Below are 27938 nucleotides of genomic sequence, written 5' to 3' on the forward strand. Positions count from 1 at the left end.
GACCTGCAGGGCCTTGCCCCGAACGCGGCAGTGGCAGGATGTTTGAAAAGGAGAGCAAAGCCACGCTGCATTCGGGGCAAGGCCCCACAGGCCCCGCCGCCCCGAACACAGTGGCAGGGGGATGTTGGCTTTGCTCTCCTTTCCCAACGCTGCATTTGGGGTGAGGCCCCGCAGGATCACCCCATTGAGATCCTTGCACAAGAGCATGCAAGTCAATGGGATGATCCTGCAGGGCCTCACCTCGAACACGGTGGGATTTTTTCTCACCCCTGAATTGTGCCCTGCCGCTCACCTCCAGCACCCCGCCGCCGCCTCTTAGCGCCCCCTGCCGGCCACCTTGCCTCTCAGCGCCCCCCTAAGGCATCCCACCGCCCCCCAGGGGGCGGTACTGCCCACTTTGGGAACCACTGCTTTAAGGTGTTGCAGGCATAAGCTATATTCATGATTACACATGCTCTGAAGCATCATTTCCAACTTATTTCAGAAATACTTTACAGGCATTATGGAAAGGCACTCAAGTTTCCCATTCATCATTTATATACACCTCTAAGCCTCAACTTGTTATTCAAAAGAATATAGTAGTTTTACATTATACCAAAATTAGATAAATTCTACCAGCTCAATTTATATTAAAAACAATAGCCCTGTTCCCAACAAATTTAATTGGTCAATGAAGATGACATTTATATGCTACACAAATATTAAGGTAAATTGACCCTGTCAATCAATCCAAAGATTGGATGAAGTCAATTCTAGTCAAAAGCAGTCAGTCAACTTTATCATGAGAATTTCCAAAATCTCGTGAATTGCCCCATTTAGCCTTATTTTCAGAGGAAAAGTCCTAAAAATGGGGAATCGTAGAAAAAGCAAGCCACTCCATATTAAATAGCAGGAGAGATGACCTGATTATTTCTTCTGTAAAATGTAAACAACTTAGACTGTTAATCACCAATTTCAGAAGAACGAATACTACTGCTAATATTAAAATAATGGAAATTTTATTTGAATGAAAAACTTGAGTTTACAATCAGTTATTAAGTGAAGAGTGAACAATTTGCATTTTTCTATTCTATGACACATATGAAAAACCTCTCAGTAAATAAATATTTCTGTGAACAGATTTAAGATAAGGCATTTTTCAAAGATAAAGCCCATATCAGTTGTTCCTCACCCTTCAACATGGCTCACATCAAACATGAAAAAAAATTCACTGGATAACTCTGAAAAAGTAGGCTGTTGGATCACAACCCAAAAGTCCCAGTGGCAAGAATGTTGTGCTCATTCATTAGAGAACAAGTTAATTAACCTATTACCCCTATTCAGAACAAACTATTTACATTTTGTTGAATAGGGAACCTCTGAAAACAGCACTCTGTTAGAATCAACAATGTACACCCAGACTATAAAAATGGCTTTAAGAATATTTTTGTCCACCATTTGTAAAGTGCCACTATCAATTTTAAGTCTGCATTTTGCCCACTGAGTACCAAAATACTGAAGAAACCATAGCTTCCAAATCCTGCTGTTCTTGACAAGAGTTTGAGGCTAATAACAGTCCACCATACAACCAATACCACAAAAGCTACTTACTGGGAAACAAATGCAGGTATGTAACTGAACCTCATGATGTTACATATGTACTCCTACAAACCATAATCGGATCCCACTTTGGTCTTTGTGAAGTCCATACTGCAATATCCTGAAACATTTTATGTTCATTACACAATGGAGAGAAGCTGGAATTGCAGTGCAGTATGAGCTCATTACAGCATCTTCAATTTTTTTAATAATAGCATGCTTTTGTTTAACCCGCAGTTTGGATCAGAGTGGCAAGTTCTGTCCTTCAGGATCTGTGTCGCTGTTGCTGGGTTGAGGATGGATTGGTAGAATATCCAGCTCATCCACCTGGGGCGTGGGGTGCATCACCACTAGCTGGTCCTGGGGAATGTCTGCTGCAGCTGCTGCTAGGTTGGTAATTGATTTACTTTTCACACACTGGAAGTCAACATGGCGACTTTTCCCTTCTTCCTTCTCCCATGACATCCTTATGAAAGGTCTTTGGACATAATTATAGATTACCTCTGGTCTCCCACCAGGTCGCTTCTTCACTTTTTCTTTATATGTGGGATAACCTAGAAAAAAATCACCAATAACATTTACAAATTTTATTTCACTCAACATTGTTGAGGACTCTCAGGTAGAATACAGCATTTTATTCAACAAAAATATTTTATTAAGGTACACCATTATGTAAATCCTTCATCCAGCTGTTCACTGCAGTTTTATTGACACTTTACTTTTAACACTTTCTGTAATTAGATTCACTTCATGAAAGATACATGATTCATTCTAAGCTGAAATTTCAAGCTATGTTTCTGTATAAGAATAAAGCTTAAACTTCAGCAGAACTACAGTTTACCTGAATCAAGACATGATACTGAAGAAAGGGCAACACAATGACTGCCAAGGCTTATCTCTTTTTTTGAAGTCATTATGTTGCAGTATTATGTGGTCCTCGTTTAGGTGACTGTTCAATCTTAACTTATCAGTGACTCCTCAAGGTTCTGGCTGTTGCAGCATCCCTGCATTCGTATGATTGCTATTTGCAACCTTCACTGCCAGCTTCTGATAAGCAAAATCAATGGGGAAGCCACTAGGGGGCCACAACTGTTGTTGTTAACAAGGACTACCTTACTCCCTCTTATTTCACTGTGGTTTTAGATCATAAATGTCTACATCCTAGTTTTTCACTACATGTTGGATTAGACAACAAGATCAAATTATCTTACCTTCTATACCTAATCGAATCTTCTTAAGACCCCTTTCCTTCAGTACTGATTTGGCCACATCTCTGTTCTCAATATACTTGAAGAACCTATATAACTTTGTGCTATAAATAACTGTGGAGAAAAATACATTTCATGAAATCAATAAACTGTATATATGTTCAGCCAGTATACAAAAAAACATCTAATGCATTTTGAAACAAGTTGAATTGAAAAATATACATTGTATTATTTACACTATTACTAGATTGAAGAGTGATCGGACATGGTAACCCAGGCTAATATGCCCCGTGCACACTGACTATACTGTCATCTTACACACACAAATGGAACGTGATCATAAGCCAAATATGCCTACAATTCTCCAAACGACAGATTTGACAGGGCACATTACACAATCAATGTGCTGAATTGCCATCAAATTATGTCTACTAAATGATGCAGGTCTGTACAATGCAGAGTGATCAGAGGTACTGTAGTGCATATATTTCAAAAATAAATGATACAATTAATTATATAGAAAAGGGAATGAGCCAAATTCAACTGCAGTGCCAACTGACTTACTTTGAGAATATTCTTCTCCCATTTGAGGTGGGTACTCTTCATCCCAATCAACAACATCATCATCAGTGAGCACTACAATATGACACTCTCTTTCCCCACTCTGAGCACTGGCTACCATCAGTGGCAGTATCATTTCTTCAAGGTAAAATTCAAACTGTTTCCGAGCACCATCATTTGATAATTCATGCATGAGAGCACCTGAAATGAAAACAATTAAATTCATTACTCTCTGTTCATAAGAATACTGAGCTGGATTTTAGATGATCCATTATTAATTGCTTCAATAAAAATATTACCTTTGGCACAACAGAGGTGCAACTTCTCATAATTCTCATAATTGCTAAATGATGCTCAAATATTTTAAATATGTTACCTTGTACTTCCTAGCTTCTGGACTTAGAATAGTAATTGCTGATGTTTACAAGGCACCTCTGATTTGCATATAAAGCTAAATAAGCTGAACCAAAGTAATGTAACATGAGAATTAATCAACACATCAAAATCATTAAGATTTTGCAGGCACCTCAAAAATTATATCTTGAAAATAGTCAGATAGTTATTTGAGCACATAACATCCTTTAAATATTTTTCATTTTAGTAGAAGGAAGTCTCTTCCTATATTACCCGAAGAACTAAAAGGATTGTATCTACCATCCTTAATATAGCAAACAAAATGGAGTAGTAATTTATCTGCTACACTGAGCAAAAATACTGGCATCAACGTTTTATGGGGGACCTTCAGTCCCTATTTTAATTTGGCTTTCTACAGAAAGTCTAATCTAAAGGTTTAAACTGAGTAATCCAGGCCCTCCACTATCTCAATAAATGTACACTACCTCTAGAGGCTGCTTTTTTGAGTGGAGGCAAAAATTAATATTATATTATTAGCTAAATATATATTTTTATCTTCTGCCTTCAGTTCCTTTTAACTGTGGATGAATTTCAATCTGTTTGAAGTTAAAGTTGTCTAAAACTCTCTACTTTCTTATTTACTATCCTTGAGATTTGATCAAGCCAGCTCTGTGCTGAACCAACAAATATTGAAAGCTAATGTGGTGTATTAATTAAAGTGCTGTTCCAGAAACCAGGAGACTGAGTTCCAGGCCTCACTTAGGCATGAAAATTAGCTGGGAGACTTTGGACCAATCTCTCTTAGCACAACCCACCTCACCTGTTGTTGTTGTTGTGGTAAAAATAGAAGGGAAGTAATTAGTATGATAGCCATCTTGATCTGACAATATACACACACATAACAACTCTGGATCCAATTATACATTACTCATATATTTATAGATATAAAGCCTGATCTAAGTAGTGCTCAAATTCTCCCTAATACTGACAGCACAGACATACAGTAGCATCAACAGCTTGACAGCTTTAAACTTGACAGCTTTAAGACTTGTGGACTTCAACTCCCAGAATTCCTTCTCCAGTCATGTTAGCTCAGCTAACATGATTCTGGGAGTTGAAGTCCACAAGTCCTAAACTTGCCAAGTTTGAAGATCCTTGATCTACGATATATCTTATTCAATTAAAAGTATCCCAAATGTAGAAGGGGCACTACTTTGACTGTTTTGAAAGAAAGATGTGGAAAATCCTATACTTGGGACCTTTAGATCTCTGAAAGCTTAGGGAAGCCGAGTCTACTGAGCATATGTTCTCCTTCAACATATATACATTGAAAAAACTCCAAACTTTTTACCAATTGAAAAGTTTACAAGTAACAGAGTTCAAGCTATGCCTGTTTATTAGACTAGAACCCCTTTATAACAGCTTGGTCATCTTGATATTATTTATGATTCTTACATGCAGTTTTTAGAATTACGATGTTCATAGTTTTGCAAAGTTTAAGCTCTATGTTCCATAGCTTACATAGCTTATGTTCAGTGACAAGTTTTGTGGTTCTCTAATCTATTAATATTTTTAAATATATTTTATATTGCATCTTCTTTCTATATAATCAGTAAAATTATTTAATGTTAGACATTTGTAATAGTAATGCTAATAATTTCTCCCATTCTACAATCCAGATATATATGGAGTTGTTGGTTATAAGCTGCATTGTTAGATGCTGGTCTACGAGTGAAATAAAGTTTTATATATAAAGCCTCTATCAACTTAACAGGTATAACTACAGTATATATTACTAAACTCAATCATTAACCCAATCTATAATATATTTTATAATATTAAATGCTCAAATATTACTTAAAGTGGTTTATGGGCAGGAAACAGCATCTTTAAAATGTACATATAGATAAAGCAGGTTAACAGCAATGTTACACTTACTGAGGTCTCTACATTTGATAGTACTATAATCAAAAGAAATACATAGATAGTCACACGCTTCTCGTAGTTCAGGAATAGATATTCCATCAGGACAACGTATCACCCCAGTCTTGTAATAATCCTTAAATTAAAAAAGAAAAAAGAAAAATTTATGAGAAAACATTTATTTTGTACAGAATAGTTTTTCTAATCCTTGCATGTTTTTCTGCTGCTGCAAACAAACTGGGTATCCAGTGGTGTTGCAGAATGAAGTAATCTTCCTGTCATATGGAGACTGAGAAGAGATTATGATAGAACTAGTACAAGAATTCCAAGAAAAATTCAAATTGCTTGGGCTAACAACATTATGTTTAATGAATCTTAAGAAATGTCTCTCCCATCAGAAATATTATCATACAAAGATTTTAATGTCTTCATTCTGTCTCTCAACTTTAGTTTTCTACTCCCTTACTTACAAATAGCAGTGTTGAGGAACTCCGGTATTTTCTTGGGCAAAGTCTTTTCAATTAATATATTAGTAATCATGAACACATTTTTATGAAAAATAACTTGCTCACTATTGCTACCTTTCCCCAACAATGCACTGCAATATTCCAGAAAATGGCACATAGATGGCAAGCCCAAAATGAATGGCCAGTATCTTAACTAAGCTGAGAATCCTTTAACATTCAGACATATCAATGAGATGTCTGAACATAGTAAGTCAGACTTACATCTAAATTCTTTATTCCTGAATTTTCCAAGTTTTTGTAAAATTGCAGCATGTACTAGTAGTATTTAGTATCTTGTTTAAATAAATTATAGATGTTCATGATAAGCTTTTATAGGAATGGCATTCCTTTTTTTTAAATTTCATAAATGTGAAAGGGTGGGAAGAACAGTATCTTATGAAACCTCACCAAGATAGCACGAAACACAGTGGAACCAATTCCTTCAGCCACTTCATATTCCCCTTTTTCATTGGGCCGTGTGAAATTATGTTCCCTTCCAGAACCAAACATCCTATATATAGAAGAAAAAAACATGTTATTCAAAATCCACACAGTGCACATAGTTCACCAGTATTTGAATTCAATTTGGTAAAATTTAGAAGGAATTATAGAAATTCAGAATATGCACTGTTAAGGGGACTTACAGATTTTACAAGAGGTTACATTATGTTCATATATCCAAAGGAAAAAAAATATTTTGAAATATTTTAATGCATGCAAAATATGAATTCAAAAACACTCATATCTGAACTTCAAAGTTTAAGACAGAAGTGTTTTGCAATTTTTAATAATATTTGTATGTAAAGAGTAAGGAAAAATACTGATCTCCACATGAGTAGTATCTAGTAGTATTATTTAAGCACTTAGACTTATATATCATTTCACAGTGCTTTACAGCCCTCTCTAATTGGTTTACAGAGTCAGCATTTTGCCCCCAACAATTTGGCTCCTCATTTTACTGATCTCAGAAGGATGACACACTAACATGAGAATTGAACTGCTGGCAGTTGGCAAAATTAGTCTGCAATACTGCATTCTAACCACTGCGCCACTAGGGCTCTTTAACAGAAGAGCAAATAATGAGATAAATAATATTTCATAATATGAAGACATTTGTTTTTAGCCATGATTTACAGGGATATCTGATGGTATATATGCAATAAAAAGCCATACCAACCTGCCCAGCATTGTATTTGGCTGTGCAGTAAAAACTGAAGGATCTACAACAAATCGAGTGTTGTCCACTATAAGTGTGACTCTCTCTGACGTTCTTATGTTCCGTGCTCCCTCTTTTACATTCTCATACACAAAAACCATTTCTCCAGCATTTTTGCAACTCCCATCCGAACTTGACTGGCTGCTGTTTCTACTACTGTTTACTAGACTGCTACTGGATCCATTCGGAGAAGGTTTCTGAGGACGAGGGCTGCTTGGTCGAGATGAGCTATGATCCTTCTCACGCTCTGCAATGAAAAGTAGTACAAGTATTTAAAACTAGGGTGCAGTATCAGAACATGTTATATCTCAAAAACATATTTACAAGGGCAACAGTTTTTTTCCCCACATTAAGCCAAACTTATTTTTGGATTTTGGTTTGGTGCCAGTAGTAACTCAGAGTACTATCTCTTGATGTGTCAGAGAAAACAGGCAGTCTTCTGGCACTAGAATTAAGTATGTTTGCTGCTACTTATAAAGTAATAAAGGTAGGGGGAAAAAAACTAATTAAAATATAATTCAGCAACAGGATTATACTTTAAATTATTCTAAAATCTGAGGTACCATAGACCAGTTTTCCCTAATGTGGTGCTCTCCAGATAGTTTGGATTACATTTGCCATCACAAAAGGCTTGCCAGCATCCAAAACAAGTGGAAGATGATAGATTGAAGAAAAATGCCACACAACCAGTTTCCATGCTTAGGCCTCAATACAGGGTATCAAACAGAACATACACATGTAACATTGTCCCAAACATTTATGTATCTGAGGCTTAGATAATTTCCTTGATAATTTTTAGTTTGACACAAATTATAAATATTAAATGGTGAATGAGTATTTATATTTCTTCCATCCTGGAGGCAGTTACTGCATTAGAAGATTCCCCCTCCATTCTATTGTATACCCTCCACTATCTTAGGTATTTCTTTCTTTTTAATGTATCTGTACATCTTACCATTTTAATATTTTCTACTGTTTTACCAGATCATAAGCCACCCAGTGCCATGTTACATAGGCAGTGAATAAATTTAATAAATAAACATTCCCAATGAGATTCTTAATTATGTTAATTTTGAAGCTTTCACATTTTAGGTTTGTGACACAAGAACCAAAGTGAAAAGATTTTATGTTTGACAAAAATATGTACTGATAAAAAATAGAAAATAAATATCTTAAACAGAAACAGGTTTCTTGTGATATACCTCCTTGATGTTGTCTTGTTGGTGAAGTAACATTTCTGATGCATGGAGTGAGCTGGGATTCAAGACGTTCATGGGATGAGTCACGTGATCTATCACTTGACCGTCTTCTGTCTCTTGATCTTTCATGTCCACCACTAGCCCCATGAAGACTCATTTTGTGGCAATCACCCTTAATAAGATGAGATGAAGTACTAGAAGATAAATGAACATGAGATAGTATTTAGAATTTTTAAATAGCAGTCAATATAAAATAGATCTTATATTGTGAATTTTTATTTTTTCAATTTCAGTAGTAATCTAATACCAACCTCTTTCCTGAGGAGTTTAGAAAGAGGCACAATGCTTGTGGGAAAGTCATATGTATATGGCAAGATTTTCACCTTTTCATGACATCCTGACAATATGTACATAAGGAGTTGGGAAATGCCTTGGAAACAAAATGAGCCAAACCAGAAATGCAATGGATGTCTGGATCGGATGCCTGAAGGCTATCAGGCACTCATGCTGCATCACATCTCAATAATTGCATCATCCTGGGTCATGGGGTTACCTTCTGATTAAGATTCTTAAGTTTGTACAAAGTGTTAGGCCATGTGCAAACAGATGAAAACTGTTTCACAAATAGTAACTCAAATTTAACCAGTGTACTGTCTGCCAATGAATTTCTGAGAATAATTCAAATGCTGATTATTACCTATACGACGGTATGTTCGTGGTAGAATCTGTCCTAACATTACGATTGCATGTTTTGTCTTTTCAACCCTTATGGAGTTAAGAAGACAGGGATCAAAAAAATTGTCTTTCCTATGTAACAGCCTGATACCATCCACATATGAACACTCCCTTTTTCTCCAGTTTTTCAAATATTAATTGTGGTCATATATTGTTACCATATATTATCAACTATGCTTAATATCTTTTAACTATTTTGTGATTTTTTTAATAATTTATAGATGAATATGTAAGCCACACAGATTTTTTTTTGCTAAATCATGAAATCTAAATACATCATTATGAAGCATGTCAAGTTTAATTTAAAGTTTGGAATTCATATTCTTTTCCACAGAAATCTCAAACCGCTCTATTTGAAAAAATTCAAAATTAGATGAATATTTCAGGCTACATCAAACTGAAATTTTTACTAGTTGCTTAATATCAAAATAAAATGTTAATCAACTGGAACATTAAAGTCATATTTGGCCTGGTAACTTTCTATTAAACCAACTAAACACAATATGAGGGGTACCAGAAAAATAAAGTACTACTTTGCCTTTGAAGTTTAATAACCTCTTCTACACACAAGCACTGAAGGAAATGTACGGTACTTGGCTTCCAGTTTACATTATTTTCCTATAACCTCTAACTCCAATCTCACTTGAGGTAATTGTGAAATCAGCAGCAAATCAAATCATTTTTTTTTCATATTTGAGGCTTTTGACTATTTCAAGAAACTTTACATTCAGGTGCTATAAATTTTTTAGAATGTATTTAACTTCTTATATAAAGACTGCATTTTCCCCATTTATACAGTACTGACAGGATTTTTTTTAAAAAAACAAAACATTATTGTGACATCCTCTGGCCTTCTACAACTGAAGACCCACAGATACGCAGAAAGCCCACAAAAATACTGAAATTGGTTACAATAATATCCAAAATAGTCAATACAAAAAAAGTCGCTTCTGAGAAAGTGAATATAGTGGAACCTCAGATCGCAAACTCTTCTGTTTGCAACCAAATCGAGTGATAACCAGAATTTTCAGAACAGTTTTGCTTCTGGTCGTGAACAGATCTTCGGGTGGTGATCAAGCAAACCTGAAAATTGCCGCAGCTATTTTTCCTGCTGCGACGATTTCCCCTTTGGCGCCATTTTTTTGGGGTGGGGGTCCGTGCATGTGCAGACGGTTGTGCTTCCGGCCAAATCAGGTTGCGGCTGTAGTCCTGGAACAGGACTGTAGTCCTGTTACGGTCGCAACCCGAGGTTCCACTGTATATTCAAAGAAGAAATCCATTTAGCAAAAAATTTAGAATTGCCCAAGGAAGTGCACCAGCAGCATAATTTTTATCCTACTGAGCACATCAATTATACTGAGTGCATTAAATTTTGGGATCAATATCACTACAGTCTCATTGGTCTATAGATACACAGAACTTAGGACACTGTCCTAAAAAGGAGGAAATGACAAATCATTTCTGAAAAAACCTTGCAAAGAAAACTGCAGGGACTTGTCCCGGCACTCTGAGAATCCAACATGACTGAACTGAAGGAAATAACAAACCTTTCAGAACTAGAGATTTTTCTGCAATTAAAACTGGTAGCAAATCTTTCTTCACTCTGCATTGCTTTAAGTAGATGAAGGAAATGGGGATACAAAAAGAGAAACTAATTGCATGAGTCAAAAAGAGGGTTGTGAAAATATTTACAGATCCCTCACATCCTGAGCATAAACTGTTTCAACTCCTTCCCTCAAAACGATGCTATAGAGCACTGCACACCAGAACAACTAGACACAAGAACAGTTTTTCCCCAAATGCCATCACTCTGCTAAACAAATAATTTCCTCAACATTGTTCAACTATTTACAAAGTCTGCACTGCTATTACTATTAATCTCATCACTCCTTATCATCCATCCCCTCCCACTTGTGACTGTATGACTGTAACTTTATCGCTTGTATCCTTACGATCTATATTGACTGTTTCCTAGTTTGATTTGATTGCTTATTGTACCCTATGACTATTATTAAGTGTTGCACCTGATGATCCTTGACTCTTGACGAATGTATCTTTTCTTTTATGTATACTGAGAGCATATGCACCAAGACAAATTCCAATCACACTTGGCCAATAAAGAATTCTCTTCTTTTCTGTTCTATTCTATTCTAATGTGAAAGTATGTACTTAGCTACACATTTTAAATATCCAATGTTACAGAAGTACTTAACTATATTAAATAAATATGTTAAATGTAATATAACATTCCTTGTATTAAAATAACTGAGAAAGAAAGACAAGATTACATAAATTAGGGATAGTAATTTATGCAATTTTGTAATAGTGAAAAATAGTATTTTTTAATAAATGTTACTGGTAAATAACTTAATTTTCCTTGCTGTTCAATATTATATGTATATTTTCAAGTCCAAATCATGTTTAATGGCCCTTGCTTGTAAGCCTTAGAACTGTAATGTTGGCAACATCAAGCAAAATATTGGATAATAGATTCATACAAATACTCAACTAATCCATTTAAAAGGTTTTCAAGTTTATAATATGAATACAGATTATACTAACAACCAACTAAACATTTTAAATAATGATAAAGAAGAATCTTCAAAACTTTAATATTTCATATAACTTCTTGGAAATGACAAAAAATTTTCTGTATTAGCATGGAATTAATTTTACACATTAATATAGCTAAACTCATGTTAGAAAGTACTGATAGCATCAGTTATGACATAAATTAGACAAGTGATAAAATAGACACAAAAAAGACAAATTTATTAGGAAGTTCTTATTTGTCACATATGTAAAATAAGTTTTTTTCTTCTAAAATAGCAATATTTTTATCCAGTTAGTATATATTTTTGCTTCTGCATTTTAAAGTTATTTTTCCCCAATGGCTTTATATATTCTGTATGGATAGATGCACGGATGAAATATGCCTAAAAAAAAGGATGACAAGATCTTGGGAAAGTAGAATTTGTTCTTAACCAGCAAATCACAAATAAATCATATCACAGAAATTTTGTATCATGAAAGTATACCCCATATTCCATCCAAAAGAAATAGAAAATGAGAAATCATACAGAAATAACTAATGCTGGTATTATATTTTATTATTTCTCATCCATTTCCTAAATGCTAAAATGCTTTTCTGAAGTCATTTTCCAAACCTATAAGCTGCTTAAGGAGAAGTGTTAGTTGGTAAAAAATAAAGAAATCTCAAACTTTAAAACAAGGAATAAAAAGATAACTTTAAAACCCTGAATTTTAGCCATGGAAATAGAATATTTTCACCAAGTAAGTAGACATTTTGCACCTATTTCCGGACATAAATGAAATCCATTTGTAGCTGTCCACTGATAAGAGCTAGTGAGCATTTTCTGCTTTTTATTTCTATTCCTCTATCCACTTAATTAGTTCTAGATACTCTAGCACAGGGAAATGTGATGCAGAAAAAAAATAGGAAACTTCAATTATAGGAGCAAAAATCTGCTTACCACAGCGTTAGATGAAACACAGTTTTTGCTCATTCCAGAAAGATCAGTTTTGCTCCACAGCAATCTTATAAAACCCGCATAATGAAACACAATCGTCTTCAGAAATGTCCAAACACAAGGCAAGTTCATGCATATTAACACTTAGATATATCTATGGCAAACACATGCTACAGGAAGCATGCCTGATGACTCAGATAAAATGCTTCCTACTCAAGTGATAAAAACTCTAGCGAGATAGTCATCATGCTACAAAAATTTCCTCAAAAACAATAGTATAAAGGTTTATACTCAATGTTCTCATCAACCAATTCAATGGCATCTATTAAGGAAATCGGTTTTCTCTTGTTTGCAGAATCCTCCTTCCAAATTTACTCAAGATTCTAGACAACATATCCAGAAAAGATTTGGGTAAATTTGCAGGGGAAAGAGAAATGTGTTCAAACAATGTTATCAATTTTACTTTTAAGATTCCTAAAAATGAAAGGTTTAAATAAAAATGAAAATATAGTTCTCACTGTATTAGTGAGAAGTAAACTATACCTTCAAAGTGAATCTATTTCACTTTTATACTGGAAATTAAATAACCCAGACCTTCTAAAAGTTATAGGGTATGGAAATATGAAAAATGCACAGGAAATTTTTACAAAACAACACTAAAACAGCAGCTTTGTAATGTAAAGTTCAACCAGCTGCATTATTCAACTTTCCTTTCCCATCTTATCTTGCATATTTTTTTTCTTTTGCCAAATTCCTATTGCTCAACTGCTACTACTGTGTTGTTTTTTTCTTCACTTAAAAAAAAAGCATGTAGCATCTGAAAGTGATTTGTGCTTAGGGGCATTTCATTCCAAGAATAAAATACTGCCAAATAGTATTTTTGTTTATTTGAACATTTATATCCTAGTAAATGAGCTATGATTTCCCATTCTCCTCAAATATTTTAGTTGTTACATTTTGTTTAATGAGAAAAGTGAGCCTTTGAGATATTTATAAAACATGTTAAATTACATGCCACTTTTGCTTTTATTAAACAAACTATTTTGCTAGATTAGATTTCAGTTTCTCACTTGCTCCCCCCAAAAAACCATGTTAACTATAAATCCAGGTGGAACACTTTATAACCTCTATATAATTATAATACTCTAATATATAGGCATTTGTAGCACCAATTTCTATCTAAGTCCAACCTACATAGGTGATGTCCTTGTTCAACTTCTATATATTGTTGTTATAATGTTGCTATTATATAGCAGGCTCTTCACATTGTTTCAGGGTGACAGCTGATCCAAGCTGTTTCCATACTGCAATCTTGCTGATAACAATTTACTGATCAGCCAATTGCATACAGCAGAAACGCCTTGATAAAATACACACACCCAACTTTAGAGTGCTCTTAGAGAGTAGTTCCTATATTATGACACTGTCATTCATTCTAACTATTCAAACCAATAAATTAAGCATCACCAATAACAACTGAAAAAATTGCATAACATCATTAACAGAAATTAAAATGTAAACTGTAAAAAGATGTGGTTCATTTTAATATTGTTGTGTAAGGTAAGGATGATATGATCTAACTTGCATCATACTCTCATGAATCATCTTTTTTCTTTCTTAATACAGAATGGACTTGAAACTTTAAATGTTACATTTATAAATTCTTGGCCCAGAAGACCACAAATAAAGAAAAAATAATCTAATGAAACCTAAACAATAATCAAATTTTAAATACATCATTTCATATATTTTCTATTTCTGCTAAATTCAGCTTTTGCTCAATAATATTTCTATTTATGTTATAACTGTTACTTTAGATTCATGGTCAGACAACTTCTCTTTATCATATAAATATTTCAAGAGATCAATTACACAAAGAACTATTCCTCCCCTTTTCATATTCCCTTCTTAGTTAAGTACTGAAAACTGTATTGGATTGTTAACAGATACGCACCTTCTTTTTGAGTAGAAAAGGGCAGGAACACAAAAACATGGAGAAAATGTTGAAAACAAAGTACAAAAGAAATCTGCTCCTCTCCAGCCTGCAGATTTAGAAGCCAGTTCAGCATTCTCTGGCATTACTTGCTAAGTTCAGCATATTTGTTCTTTCCATTCTCCTCTTAATACTTTACATCTACAGCATATATTAGCCTCACTTTCTAGCATCCTCTTTTCTTCTCCATCTCAAGGGTAACATTCCTGTTACAGCTTTTCTGTCCATTAAGTACTCAGAGAGGTAAGCCCGCAAGATATTATTTCAATTCATTTTCTCACAGCCACTGACTCAGCCATGCACAGTGCAGCACTGACGTCTAACCTCACAGCCTCCAGTAAGCTGAATTGATGCTTACCATTTCCCTTTTTCTAAGCTGCCATTGGCTGGCATATTTGATGGATAGTGTACAGAACGCATAAGGAAAGAGCTGCCTGGTATACTGCCAAGTGCCATCTGTGAAGCTATTTCTAGCCCTACCCGCTTGTCAGATTTTAATAAACTAATAAAGCATCTGAAATGTTTTTTCTGTCACCTATCTTTCATGTCTCATTCTTTAGGCTTTCACTGCAGCTGAAATACCAGAATTCATTCAGCATATAGTAATTTGTCTGGACAGCAATTCACAGCAAGAGATTCTTAATAAAAGTCCTGTGCCGTTTGTTTAAAACACAGGAGAGAAAGACAATTGTCATGAGAAATTTATGTCAAGAAATTGCATGTACTAAAAAAGGAAAACATGTTAATTATTCTAAGCATAATATTTCAGCCCCCCAAAATAACATTTCAGATACACGAATGCAAAGAAAAATCTTAAGGTTTTAATTTCAAAGAACAAGTCAGAGGAACAAATAAAAAAGTTTCTGGTCTTATCCCAGCAAGCAAAATTCAGTTTGTGAAAATCTGTGATTTTCAGAATATGTGCAATATATTTGCACAATGATAGCTGTATATATGTTTGTATCAATATTATAACTTCTGCAAAACTCTGAATTTGGAAGAGATGCTGTTCAATACATAGGTATACAGCACCCATCTATGACTTATTGAAACAATCATGACTATTTCCCAATTAAACAGCAACTGTCAAAGCCTCCACAGAGCAGCCCCACAACTACTGTCTTATACCTATACTATACTAATCTTTTTTTACACCTATGATCTGCCTGCTTTACTCAGGCCTCAGGGCGCAAACAGTTCTTCAAGGAATGCTAAAGAAATGAGAGGACATAGTTCAACATGCAAAAGGCATAAGGCAAATATGGCTGGCAAATTAAAAGGCCACATCTGCTCACATAGATAAGGGTAAACAGGTTCTATCTATTAGGTTAGGGGCTGAAAACTAGTTTTCTCACCTGCCAGCAGGCCAAAGGAGGCAATCTACTTTAATGTCATTGAAAGGCACAGAACTGGAAGGTGTTAAAACAATTTCAGTTGAAGGCTAAGGGTGGAATGGGATTCCAAAGCCTCTAACGTGGAACTATACCCATTATCATTTGTTCATTGTTCAAAGAAAAGTATTATCACATTCACTTACATCTGTTATATGTATCTAGATATCCAGAATCCAGTTTCAGGTTTAAGATTTTAAAAAATATAGAAACACCTACAAAATACACAAGGAAACAGTAACAAATAACCTCCAAAGCAGGACGCAAATCTGCAGAAATGTGTAAAATATGAGTCATAAACTGAATGAAAACATTCTGTGTATTTAGCACTCACATTTGCTGAGAATATTTTGAATATATGGAGTTGTATTCAATTGTGCCTTCTAGAAGAATACCTGCCATACAATCAGTTTCTCATTTAGCAGCCCCAATTAGAGCCAGCAATTTGGTTGTTAAATGAAGTGACTGCAAAGTAAAGCATCATGAATTTATTATTCTATTTCAGCTTTCCTTTGCTTTGCAGACCAACAAAACTCATAAATACAAGATTTATGGTTGCAAGTGGTTTGCAAGATTAGTTTTTCATTACCATCATAACTGCAAATGGTCTCTAAACATGGCAGTCAGTTAAGACTTTCTTCAATAGGAGTTTCTTCAATCACCACCTTTTCAAGATAAATGGGATCATGTCCTCTTCCAAAGAAAAGAGGACATGAGGACTACTTGTATTTCTCTTCTGCACACCTCAATTTGCATAAAAGTTATTAGAATCTCTGGAATGGGACATAAACAGAATTGTACATGGGAAGAACAATGGAAACCATTGTTACACGAGCAACTTACAGGCATAACACTGCATAAAGTTGGTAACCCTATCCAGAGCTAGTAGTGCAGCCATGAAGTCATGTTGTTTCTAGAAAAATAGAAATCCATCATGTTGAGATTAAATCTAAGCTTGTTTATACCCATCAAAACTCTACAAACTGGGTTAGATTTGAGGGCACCAGTGAAAAGCTGACGATCATCAGTGGACTCAAAATACTTTGGACGGTAGGACCAAAGAAATATATGACTTCTCAGTAGCTTCATATATGTATGTGCTAGAGCTACTGCCACCCTGACCACTCCTTACTCACCAGTACTAGCTGAAACCAACCACAAAGAACCTTTGCAGAAAGGTACCTTCATCCCTTTAACACAAAGGTAATCCAGTAGGATACCATGATAGTAACAAAAGCGGCTGGGAGAATCTGAATTGAAAAGAATTCAGATAAACCAATTCATAAAGGTCCTTTATACCTGAATCACCCATACTTTCTGAACAAGAAATAACAGCACCAAGAAAGGGAAGTTGGAAATAAGGCAATAATTCTCCAACAAGGCTAGATCAGACTTTCTTTAATATAGAAGATTCTTCAAAACACCACCTTTTTCAAGAAAGCAAAATCATGTTTTCTCAGAAAAAAGCATTATCCATCTCTTGGATCCAGCCATTGACGTATCTACTCAATCTAGAAGAAGAAGGAAGGGCATTATCCCTGATCATATGTACCAACTTTCAGAGAGAGCCCTTAAGTTTCCCAAAGTACAAACTAATCTCAGATAACATTACAAAATATTATCTCTACTGTCAAATCAAAATCTATTAAAGAAGCATCAAGCTCAAAATTAATGTAAGCAATTTTATCCTTGAATTATTTAGCAAGAGTGTCATGTCACAAGTTGCCACTTGAAACATCAGCTCCATTATTCCTCTAAAGAAGGGAGTAGGCTAATCTAAACAAAACCACTAAAAATTGCAGACACAATAAGGACAGAGAAGTCAGCATTCTCCCATGAGCTGTTCAGAGCATCCAGAAATGGGAGGTGCTTCAGTCTCTTCTGGAAAGGCTGGGCTTAAAACTCCGGGACGCTCCTCCTCCTCCATGGGACACCTTTTCAGCATCCCCCAGTTTTAGCTCAGCCTTCGTGGTAAGAGGTTGTGCATTCCGACTGGAACGGTTTCTGATTCAGGTTTTCTTTTGGGTTATTTTAGCTTTTAAAAATCTTCCCCATTTAATTTAGCTTTTTCAGGCTGGTCCCTCTATTAAGCTACCTCGATTAGTTCAAAAAACAGTTTCTTTGTAAATAGCAGAGCCTGCCACTCCGCAGGCAGCTTGAGGCTACCGCCTCAGGCAATGACCTTATCTAACTTTCCGATCGTCTTCTCTGCGATCGTAGCGGAGCGCTCGCAGCCGCGGCTCACTTCGCCTTGCCGTTTTGTCTGACAGGAGCATTTAACTCGCAAGTTAGAGCCTCAGCAGCAGCGGCTCATTAGACAGCTCAGACATTAGCAACGGAGATTCTGCTTCCCGCCCTTTTCAACGGCTGGCTCAAGTTCACACCTAATTATCACAGGCGCCATTCCCCGCTGGTTTCCCTTTTTGGGGACCGGGGCAGTACCTTCCCACTTTGTTCTCCCTGGGTTTAGCTCTCCCTTGTCTGGCTGACATTGGATAAGCAGGCTAGTCATTAAACAGGCATTTCTTTGCAATTGCCTTCGGATCATTTCTTCGGAGTGAAACTGCAAGTGCCATTTAAATTGCGGGACATTTGGTTTTGACAGGAATGGATTACCTCAGATCCTGTATAGCTGGTTTCCCTTGTTGGGGACCCTTAGATACTGTTTACCATATGCACAGTTTTACATATAGATATATATATAGACTTACTCTCCTGGAGGAGCATTCTACTTTCAACCACAGGGGAAGGCATCACACCAAACTACAAATACTAATAATAATACTAATAATAATAATAAAAAATAATTAAAAATTAAAGTCAGAGGCAAGAGAATCAGTCATCCACAATGGAAGGTGACAACACCTTAAAAAAAACAACGCTCCAAGACAAATAAGTCCCGAGATAAGCCAGTGGGCCCCCAAAAGGCCTCTAAGGTGGAGGATAAGGATGCCCATAGACGGCACCTAGCTTTGGAAAGGCAATTGCAAAAACGAGCCAGGGAGGCAGACAAGATGGCTATGACACAACAATCCACTCGATCCTTTGCACATATGGGACAACATCAAACTCAGGTATTCCCCAATATTCCTAACATACCAGCCCAGGGCCTTCGGGAGGAGGTAGAATTTGAGGATCAGGATGTTCCCATGGAGGTGGGGTCGATCCATCAGATGGACTTGGGGTTGTCAGAGGCTGACCCACTAGAATGGGGAATGTCAGACGACGAAGGCCTCATTCCGGACCAACCTACTTTTTCTGGCCTTTTTCGTCCGCACCTCTTTAAATCCTTACTCTTCAAGGCAAAGAACACCGCTAAAGTAGGCACATCAAACCCTCATCCATTGTCAACAGGGTCTCAGGACGAATCCGAGGATCTAATATTCTCACAACCGGCTAATGAGGCGGAAAATATTCCTGTCCCTTGTATGTTTGCTGAATTAGTACAAAATCAATGGGCATCAGCAGCATCATACCCAGCCCCAACAGGGTACGATAAACGATATTATAATTTGGCAGCAGAGGTTTCAATTTTTTTCAAAATGCCGGAGGGGATGAGCCCATTGTGGCACTGGTCTCTTCTTCAACCTTTCCCAACGAGGCCGAGGAAGCCCTGAGACCAGAAGAGAGCAGAGTTGGCACTCCGTAGGGCGCACGTTTCTGACGCCTGGGCCATTAGAGCAGCTATAGCGCCGTCCTTTTTTTACACGGTCCTCCCTCCGATGGCTCTTCCACTTGAGAGATATATTGCCAGCGTCAAATGTCAGAGCCCACCAGGACATAGCTAAAATTATTGCAGCAGCAGAATTCTCTGCCGACGCCACATTTAATGCAGTCAAATTCTCGTCTAGGGCCATAGCATCTCATGTATCAGCACGGAGACTGCTATGACTCAGATATTAGCAGGCAGATACCAAGCATAAATGCAAGTTGGCATCAGCCCCAATATCGGGGGATAAATTATTTGGCAGGGTCTTGGAGCCCCTCCTTATAGAGAATAGAAACAAGAAAAAAGTGCTTCCCCCTCTCTTTTGGAGGTCTGAAAACAGAACGCCCCAGTCGTTTCGAAGGGGTTCCTTTCGGCCCTACTATCAAGGCCCATACGTTCCCAGATCTCAGAGAACATCAGGCTACAGATCCAGTTTTAGACAGGATAGGTCTGAATCTTCCGATAGAGGTCAGTGGGGAGGTCAAAACAGAAGAAACCGCAGAGGCACCAGAGGCTGATGTTTTCGTCGCCCCAAGTGAGTCCTTGACAGCAGTTCCCATTGGAAGGCGGCTAAAATTGTTTGCTGATCAATGGGACAGCTCCACCTCTGGTGCGTGGGTCAAGGACACTATTAGGTTTGGTTTGGCATTAGAGTTTCAATCCTCCCCCCCCCCCGAACTTTTTCATTAGGAGCCCTAGGTCCACGGACCCCATTAAGAGGGCGTTGATGCAGGAGGCTATCAATCATCTTCTACATATTCGGGCCATTAGAGAGGTCCCATCTGAACAGCGAGGTCACGGCTGTTACTCTCTATTGTTTGTGGTCCCAAAGAGTTCGGGGGGCTGGAGGGCAATTCTAGCCCTCAAACGTCTTAACAGATCAATGGTTTATCGAAAATTCAAGATGACTACTCTCCAGTCCATTCTGCTCAGCATCAGAGAGAACGATGTCCTGACCTCCATAGATCTCACAGAGGCTTATCTACATATACCAATTAGACCTGCTCACTACAGATATTTTAGATTCTGCTATTGTGATCGGCACTACGAATATATCGCCATACCATTCGGTCTGGCTTCGGCCCTAGGACTTTTACCAAGGTCCTCGTGGCCTTGGCTGCCTCACTCAGGATCAGATCTATTCGCTTACAATGTTATCTGGATGATATTTTAATTTTGTCATCTTCCAGACATCAAGCAAATTTGGATACCAAGATTACTCTGGAGACCCTTCAGGGTCATGGCTTTTCCATAAATTGGGATACAAGCCATTTGATCCCCTCAACTAGGTTAGTTCATTTAGGGGCAGTGATAGATACCGTGGAGGGCAAGGTCTTTCTCTCTCAGGACAGGTTAAACAGTATCCAGTCTTTGGCCAGAAAGATCAGAGCCTTAAAGAGGGTTTCCCTGGCAGTGCTGTCTCAACTGTTAGGGAAACTGATTTCTTGTATTTCCATTGTGCCTTGGCTCGATTCCATTCTAGAGATCTGCAATGGTTTCTGCTACCTTTCCAGCGATCCGGAAGAGCCACTTCCAACGTCCGGATAAAGGTACCACACAATGTTCTCCGATCGCTCTGCTGGTGGTCGAAAAACACGATAAACAAGGGGTGTCCTTTCAAGGAAACTTACAGGGCAACGATCATAACCGATGCCAGCCCAGTAGGATGGGGAGCTCACTTCCAATCCCACACTGCGCAGGGAATTTGGACTATTTCCGAGCAATCACAAAGCATCAACCTGTTGGAGCTGCGAGCAGTTCACCTGGCCTTACGCAACTTCTACCCCTTTTCCAATCACGCCACGTTCTGGCCGTGACAGACAATATCACAACCAAGGCCCACGTAAACAGACAGGGGGTACCCATTCCAAACTTCTGATGCTGGAGACGGCCAATTTGTTCAAAGGGGCCGAGGCCAATCTGTTTTCGCTCAAGGCAGAACACATAGCAGGGGCCTTAAACACACAATGCGGACTGGCTCAGCAGGGCCACGATAGATCAGGCAGAGTGGCACCTACACCCGTTTGTCTTCCAGGAAGCAGTGCGGAGGTTTGGGCAACCGGTGATCGATCTACTTGCCTCTCCTCTCAACGCCCAATTGCCCTGGTATATTTCAAGGTACCCGACTCAGGGGGCGGAGGCCGTCAATGCCCTGTGTTGTCAGTGTCCTCCCGGACTTCTATATGCGTTTCCTCCACTCCCAGTAATACCCAGGTTGATCCAGAAGTTATTGGAGGAACGAGCGGAATTGATATTGGTCACTCCTTACGGGTCCAGGCGAATGTGGTTCACAGACTTACAGGACCTGTCGAGAGAACCTTGGAAAATTCCACCGTCGAAGCTTTTCCTCTCCCAAGGGCCGATACTTCACCCGAACCCACAATGGCTCAGTCTAACCGCATGGAGGTTAAGCGGAGCCGTTTAAGGGCCCAACAGATTTCAGAGGATGCTATTGCCACCATTCAAGCATCCAGACGGTCCTCAACAAATCGTATATACGAGGCCACATGGTCTGCCTTCTGTCGCTGGTGCTAGGGGTCTAAGATCGACCCAACTGCCCCATCAATACGACAATTATTGGCCTTTTAACAGGAGGGGTTGACCAAGGGCCTATCTCCAAATACTTTACGCAGACAGGTGGTGGCCTTAGCCTCGGTGCACCATCCACATGTCCGCAGCTTTCTTAAGGGTGCTGCAAACTTACGACCTCCTGTAATTCACCGCTATCCCACCTGGGACCTCAACAAGGTGTTAACCGCACTTACAACTGGCCCGTTCGAGCCTTTAAGAACTGATAGTCTTAAATTCCTGACATATAAGGTGGCCTTCCTAATTGCAATCACATCAGCAAGGAGGATTTCCGAACTGGCGGCATTGTCAATGAGAAAGGACCTGTGCGTGTTTCATGTGGACAGAGTGGTTCTCAGATTGGATCCATCATTCACTCCTAAAGTAAATTCAGCCTTCCACAGAGCGCAGGAGTTGGTGCCTCCAAATTTTTGTCCGAAACCATCTCATAGATTGGAGCATCAATGGCATCGACTTGACATTCGAAGGGCCTTAAGCATCTATCTAGACCGCACAGCGGCATTTCAAAAATCTGAGGCTCTATTCCTATCCTCCACTTTAGGGCAAAAGGTGTCGTCGACGACCATCGGTAGATGGTTGAGAGCCACCATAGCTAAAACTTACGAATGCCAGCCCATCTCAGTTCCTAAGGGCATTGCAGCCCACTCAACAAGGAGTGCGGTAACATCAGCAGCATGGGCCACACGGGCTTCCGTAGATGAAATTTGCAGAGTGGCAACTTGGGCTTCACCATCTCCCTTTGTCAGAAATTATAAAATTGATGTCTATGCCTCAGCGGACGCTTCATTTGGCAGAAGAGTCCTGCAGAGGGTCCAGAGAGTTTAGGAGTGGATTTCGATCCAGACGGAGTCCCTCCCTAAGGACAGGCCAAGCTTTGGTATGTCCCACTTCTGGATGCTCTTCACAGCTCACAGAGAACGGGCGTATCAGGTAAGTACCAACGCCCTTTTCACCACTCTTAACCAACAATGTATAATATATTAATGTAAAACATGAGCACATACTTGTGGTCAGTCTTATTCATTCCTTGCTAAAAAAAGGCTGGAACTCACATAAGTTAAAGGAAAGGAGAAGCAACATGAAGCAATATTAAACATCAAACATATCCTTCTCTTAGTAATCTAACTTTCTGTATGTGGGAAGATAATGTGCCTAATTGGATAAAGCTGGACTATGTTTCTAAATAAGCTAGGAATATGGATCTTATTTTAACCCAATATGTTTAGTCATTTTATTAACTAAATACAAATTGGCACCCTATGAGATGGGGTATTGCTGTCTGAACACTTATTACAACCATTTAATTGGTGAATCATTCAATAAAAACTGATAGTGTCTTTATGTGTAGTGGAAGTTGCCTTTATGGATATTTTACAATGATGTAGGTATTTTAAAAACAACTGCTATAATTATTTGATTAATCATATTATCAAAGTTTTGAGCATATTATTTTAGCCAAAAATTATAGCAATATTCTGTCTTCTGGTTCCAACAATGCACATACACGAGGTTTTCAGAACCATCACATGAAAAAAGATCAGAGACAAGCTTTCAGAAATGCAAATCTATACTAACTATACCATTTGAGTTTCTAATATATTGATCTGATTGTTTTTACACATTTTTGAATATCCATATACCAGTAATTAAAATGAAATTCCATTCAATAGTTAAAACTTTGATTATTTTAAAAATAGTGTAATGATTTATACAAAACATGTTTTCAATAAATATCAGAAAATAATTAGAATTTTTATTTATTAAATTTATATCCTACCCCTCTTGCTATTAAGAAACTCTGGTTTTAATTTGTACAAAATTACATTAAATATGACCCAAAACAAGATAGACATATGAAATAGAATAGAATCATATTACAGTAGTACAAGGTCCACAAATATCTAAATCAGGGGTTGCCAACCTTTTGGACCTCAGGGACCACCAAACTCATAATTTTAAATCCAGCAGACCAGAGACCCTGGGAAAATCCCCCAAAAAGTCTGAGGAAAATTCCCCACCCCATTTTCCTACTGATCATTCTTTATTTGGGATCACAGGATACTGTCTCCAGCTCCATTCTCAGGGGGAGAAAGAGAGAGAGGGGGAGGGAGGGAGGGAGGGAGAGGGAGAGGGAGAGAGAGAGAGAGAGAGAGAGAGAGAGAGAGAGACTGACTGACTTTTGGCTTCATGCAAGGAAAGCAGCAGAAGCAGCAAAAGTCTCTCTTTCTCTCTCCCAAACTCCACCAGAAAGGAGTCTTTGTGAGACTTGTCGTGCTAGCACAGCCTCTTGGAGCAGGATGCCTTGCAGGGTCCCAAAGATTCATTTCTGGTGGAGTTTGGGGGAGAGAAAGACTTTTGCTGCTTTCCTTGCGTGCAGCCAAAAGCAGAAGAAAAAAGCAGAAAGAAGCAGCCCGGTGGCCAGGCCAGGCGCATGGGTTGAGTTTCCCCTTCTACCTCACTACCTCATGTTGTTCGCAATGCAAGCAACGCAAGCCTTGTCTTCCCGTGGGCCATGTGGGCGGCACAGCCTTGTGTTCCCAGGCAGCCTGGATTAATTGCTTTGGGGATCATATTTCTTTGCAGACCACCAAAATTTTCTTGTGGTCCCTGGCCCACTGGTTGGTGACCACTGATCTAAATCACTGATAGACTTCAAAGGAAGTAGCAAATTAACAAAAATATCAGGATTATTTCTACATTTTTACAATAAATTGTACATTTTACAAGTAATTTATAATTTAGAAGATAAAGAATTGCTCATTGAAACATCAGTACCTAAGTATTTTAAAAATATGTTTGTATTAGTCCATGGACAGTAATCACTGTTTACACTTGTCAATTTTAATCATTAATCTAAATCTCTGGAATAGCAAAATACTGATTTTTTAAGAATTCAAGCAAACCCAGGGATGAATTAGTATTAAAAAGAGTTTAAAAGGAAAATCTTGTATGTTTATAAGGCAGTTGTATTACGAAAATAAATGATTAATAGGCAACTTTTGTTAGACAATACTAGCTAAAGGATTAATTTTTAATCTACTCAAAGAGTTATATTAGTTAAAATCTTAATAATGGTATAGATGGTGTCAAAAGAACAGGTAAATATCCAATATGACTCTCTACTAGAAGGTATTGTCTAATGAAAGGGAGAAAGGGAAATTTCTCACATTGCCTCAGTCTCATTCTTAAATCAGCAGCCCTGGAAAGGTGGTTATGGAATACTAAAAGTCTGTGACTGGAAACTTCTCTTATTCAAGTGTCTATTAATGTAGAATCACTAAAGGGCTAACCAATGCTTTAAATATATTATTTAAAATACTAACATTTAAATTAAGAAAACAGAGAATTGAAATTGTTACTCAAGGGTCGCAAAATACATGACAAACTGGAATAATGACAGTCATTTCTAATGCACTGGATTTTTTAATACTAATATGGATTAAATAATTTGTGACTCTTTTTATTCCACTCATAGAGCAAGTCCCCACAGTTAGATAAACCGAGGTTCATACTATTAATATACAATTTATGAAGGTAAACATTAAGCATATTGAAAACCTTGCCCCTGGATACCAACTGTTGGAATTAACTCAGAGCAGCCATCCAAACTCCAAAAGAAGATGTGGACATCACCTTCACCACAAACAAGATGTTCACAAGGCAAACTGCGACCATTCGATTCACAGGGCAACTATCTAAACACAATGCAGCGTTTCCAATGAATTTTCCATTTGAAAAAAAAAAGTGTCTGGAAACAATACAGCACAGCAAAAGCTTTTGGCCAAACATGACAGCCGGGTCTCCCTAATCTGGTTTCTTAAACGGGATCACCACTTCATTAGCTCTAAAAGCAAGGAAAACGTACAAACAGTGGCCCCACAGGACAGAATTGCGCAAAACAGAAGGAGTGAGGCCATGACAAGGCAATTTTCGCAGGAACTGCCACGCACACAAGCCCTCCAAAAGCTAACGTCGGTTCCCAGATGCGTGGAGGTTAACAGGAAACCTGTTAACTGGGCGTCAAATTACCAATTTTTTCTCCCTCGGGAACGGCTTGTTCCGCGTTTGCCGCAACGGAAATCACTCCCCTCCTCTCCCTCTGCCACCCCCACTGCATCTAAAAAAGCAATGTCCTGCCTCCCATTGCCACCAGCAAGGTCTCCCTCACCAATGCCACCACCCCACACACCCCGTCATCTTTCCCACACTTGTCTACGTCGCACAGCGGTACCTGGCAAGCCGTTCTAGTTGTGGCACACCAGGACGATACCATCGCCCACGACGCCGACATCCTCACAGCCCAGCTAGCGCCCTACCAAAAAAAGCCTTCCCAAGTATTACTCCTCCCAAGTATTACACACAACCCAAAATCAGACCAGGACTCAGCAAGGTATTCATTTAAAGCCAATGCTGTCTCCCCCCCCCACAAGCATAATCCGAAACGCGCTGAAGAGGTTTCCTCCAATGGGGAACGAAACGTTTGCAACCAAATCGGCAAGCTCGGAGCTCAAACCAACAACATACCTACCAACCCGAGCTACTAATATTCAAAGACATTTCATTACTCCTTCCTCCCGAGGTCTCCGCTTCAAGAAACCTACCTTCACCGGCCGTGCCCTACCTGTTGGTATCGATATTGCCGATAAACTCCTAGGAAGTTCCCCAAACTGACAGTTTCCGAAACTGCCGTTTCTCCCACCGTTGGGCTCTTTCTCCTGCGCCCCAGCGAGCTTCCCATCTATTGAAAGCGGGAGCACACACACATACACGCGATACACCACGTCTGAATGTCACAAAGGCGCTCCCCCCAAGAGGCAACTGGACTTTCCGGTTTTTCTTTGAAGAACGTTTCGCTTCTTCAGCTTTTTGGATGAGAAGGCGAAACGTCTTCAAAGAAAAACTAGAAAGTCCACTTGCCTCATCATAAAAAGCACCTTTGGGACAACCACGACCCGGATGACTGAGAATCTCCACAGACATACAACGTCTGGATGTTGGCGAAAGAAACAGACCCGCCGCCGAACATCCTCGGGTTCCCCAACCCCACATGTCATATCTAAAGCTGGCTTATTAAAAAAAACAAAAACCGACCCCTTATTATCACGAGTCCACCACCCAGACGTCCATCTTTCAGGGGCTCCATTGCCACTCAAGTCTCCCTTTCTACGGGCAAAAGGAACCCGGGGCGATAATCACCACCTCAGTTTCTCAACCCTCCAGGGAGCCTTCCCGACCTCCACTATACCTTATCGCGAAGCAATTAAAGGCACGCCAACCCCCCCTCCCCAAACCCTGCCTCCTTCTTCACCTCACCTGCCGCGCCCGACGTCCGGGGGTTCAAAACGATTCGCGCTCCTCCCCACCCCGACTCCCGGCAGCAACCGGAGGGATTACTACCGCCCCAGCTGAGTACGATGGCTAGGCCCGGCCAACCGTCCGCTCAGCTCCCGCGAGAAGTGGATTGCCCTCGTCTGACGTTCGAACG

At 38.6% G+C, this 27938-nt stretch overlaps 1 protein-coding gene across 6 annotated transcripts; it reads right to left on the reverse strand.

Annotated features, from left to right (window-relative positions):
- Positions 1–981: 981 nt before the first annotated feature.
- Positions 982–27933, reverse strand: BTBD10 (BTB domain containing 10). Of its 6 annotated transcripts, none has more exons than XM_026664821.2 (8): positions 27767–27933; positions 8549–8739; positions 7308–7593; positions 6539–6641; positions 5640–5760; positions 3351–3548; positions 2790–2900; positions 982–2132 (listed from the first exon to the last, which is right to left on the reverse strand). In XM_026664821.2, exons 2-8 carry the CDS (start codon positions 8700–8702, stop codon positions 1822–1824), a joined length of 1284 nt encoding a protein of 427 aa, XP_026520606.1. In that variant the 5' UTR covers positions 8703–8739; positions 27767–27933; the 3' UTR covers positions 982–1821. The 6 variants fall into 6 exon arrangements, with proteins under 6 accessions (XP_026520606.1, XP_087807133.1, XP_087807134.1 ...); XM_087951007.1 differs by lacking the exon at positions 27767–27933 and adding an exon at positions 27055–27258; XM_087951008.1 differs by lacking the exon at positions 27767–27933 and adding an exon at positions 27075–27243.
- Between the last annotated feature and the right edge of the window lie 5 nt (positions 27934–27938).

The sequence above is a fragment of the Notechis scutatus genome, chromosome 1, assembly GCF_049901735.1.
Source record: "Notechis scutatus isolate UNSWTSFEM ecotype Mainland chromosome 1, rNotScu1.2, whole genome shotgun sequence".
In the NCBI taxonomy this organism is placed as follows: domain Eukaryota; kingdom Metazoa; phylum Chordata; class Lepidosauria; order Squamata; family Elapidae; genus Notechis; species Notechis scutatus.

Bases quoted from the DNA above. Each gene is read 5' to 3' on its own strand.
- BTBD10 (XM_087951010.1), bottom strand. From the start codon at position 14,850: ATGCCAGAGAATGCTGAACTGGCTTCTAAATCTGCAGGCTGGAGAGGA. The intron at 3,549-5,639 runs GTAAGTGTAACA...TTTTCATTTCAG, and splicing joins TATCAAATGTAGAGACCTCA to GTGCTCTCATGCATGAATTA. The intron at 2,901-3,350 runs GTAAGTCAGTTG...TTTTCTCCACAG, and splicing joins GGGAGAAGAATATTCTCAAA to TTATTTATAGCACAAAGTTA.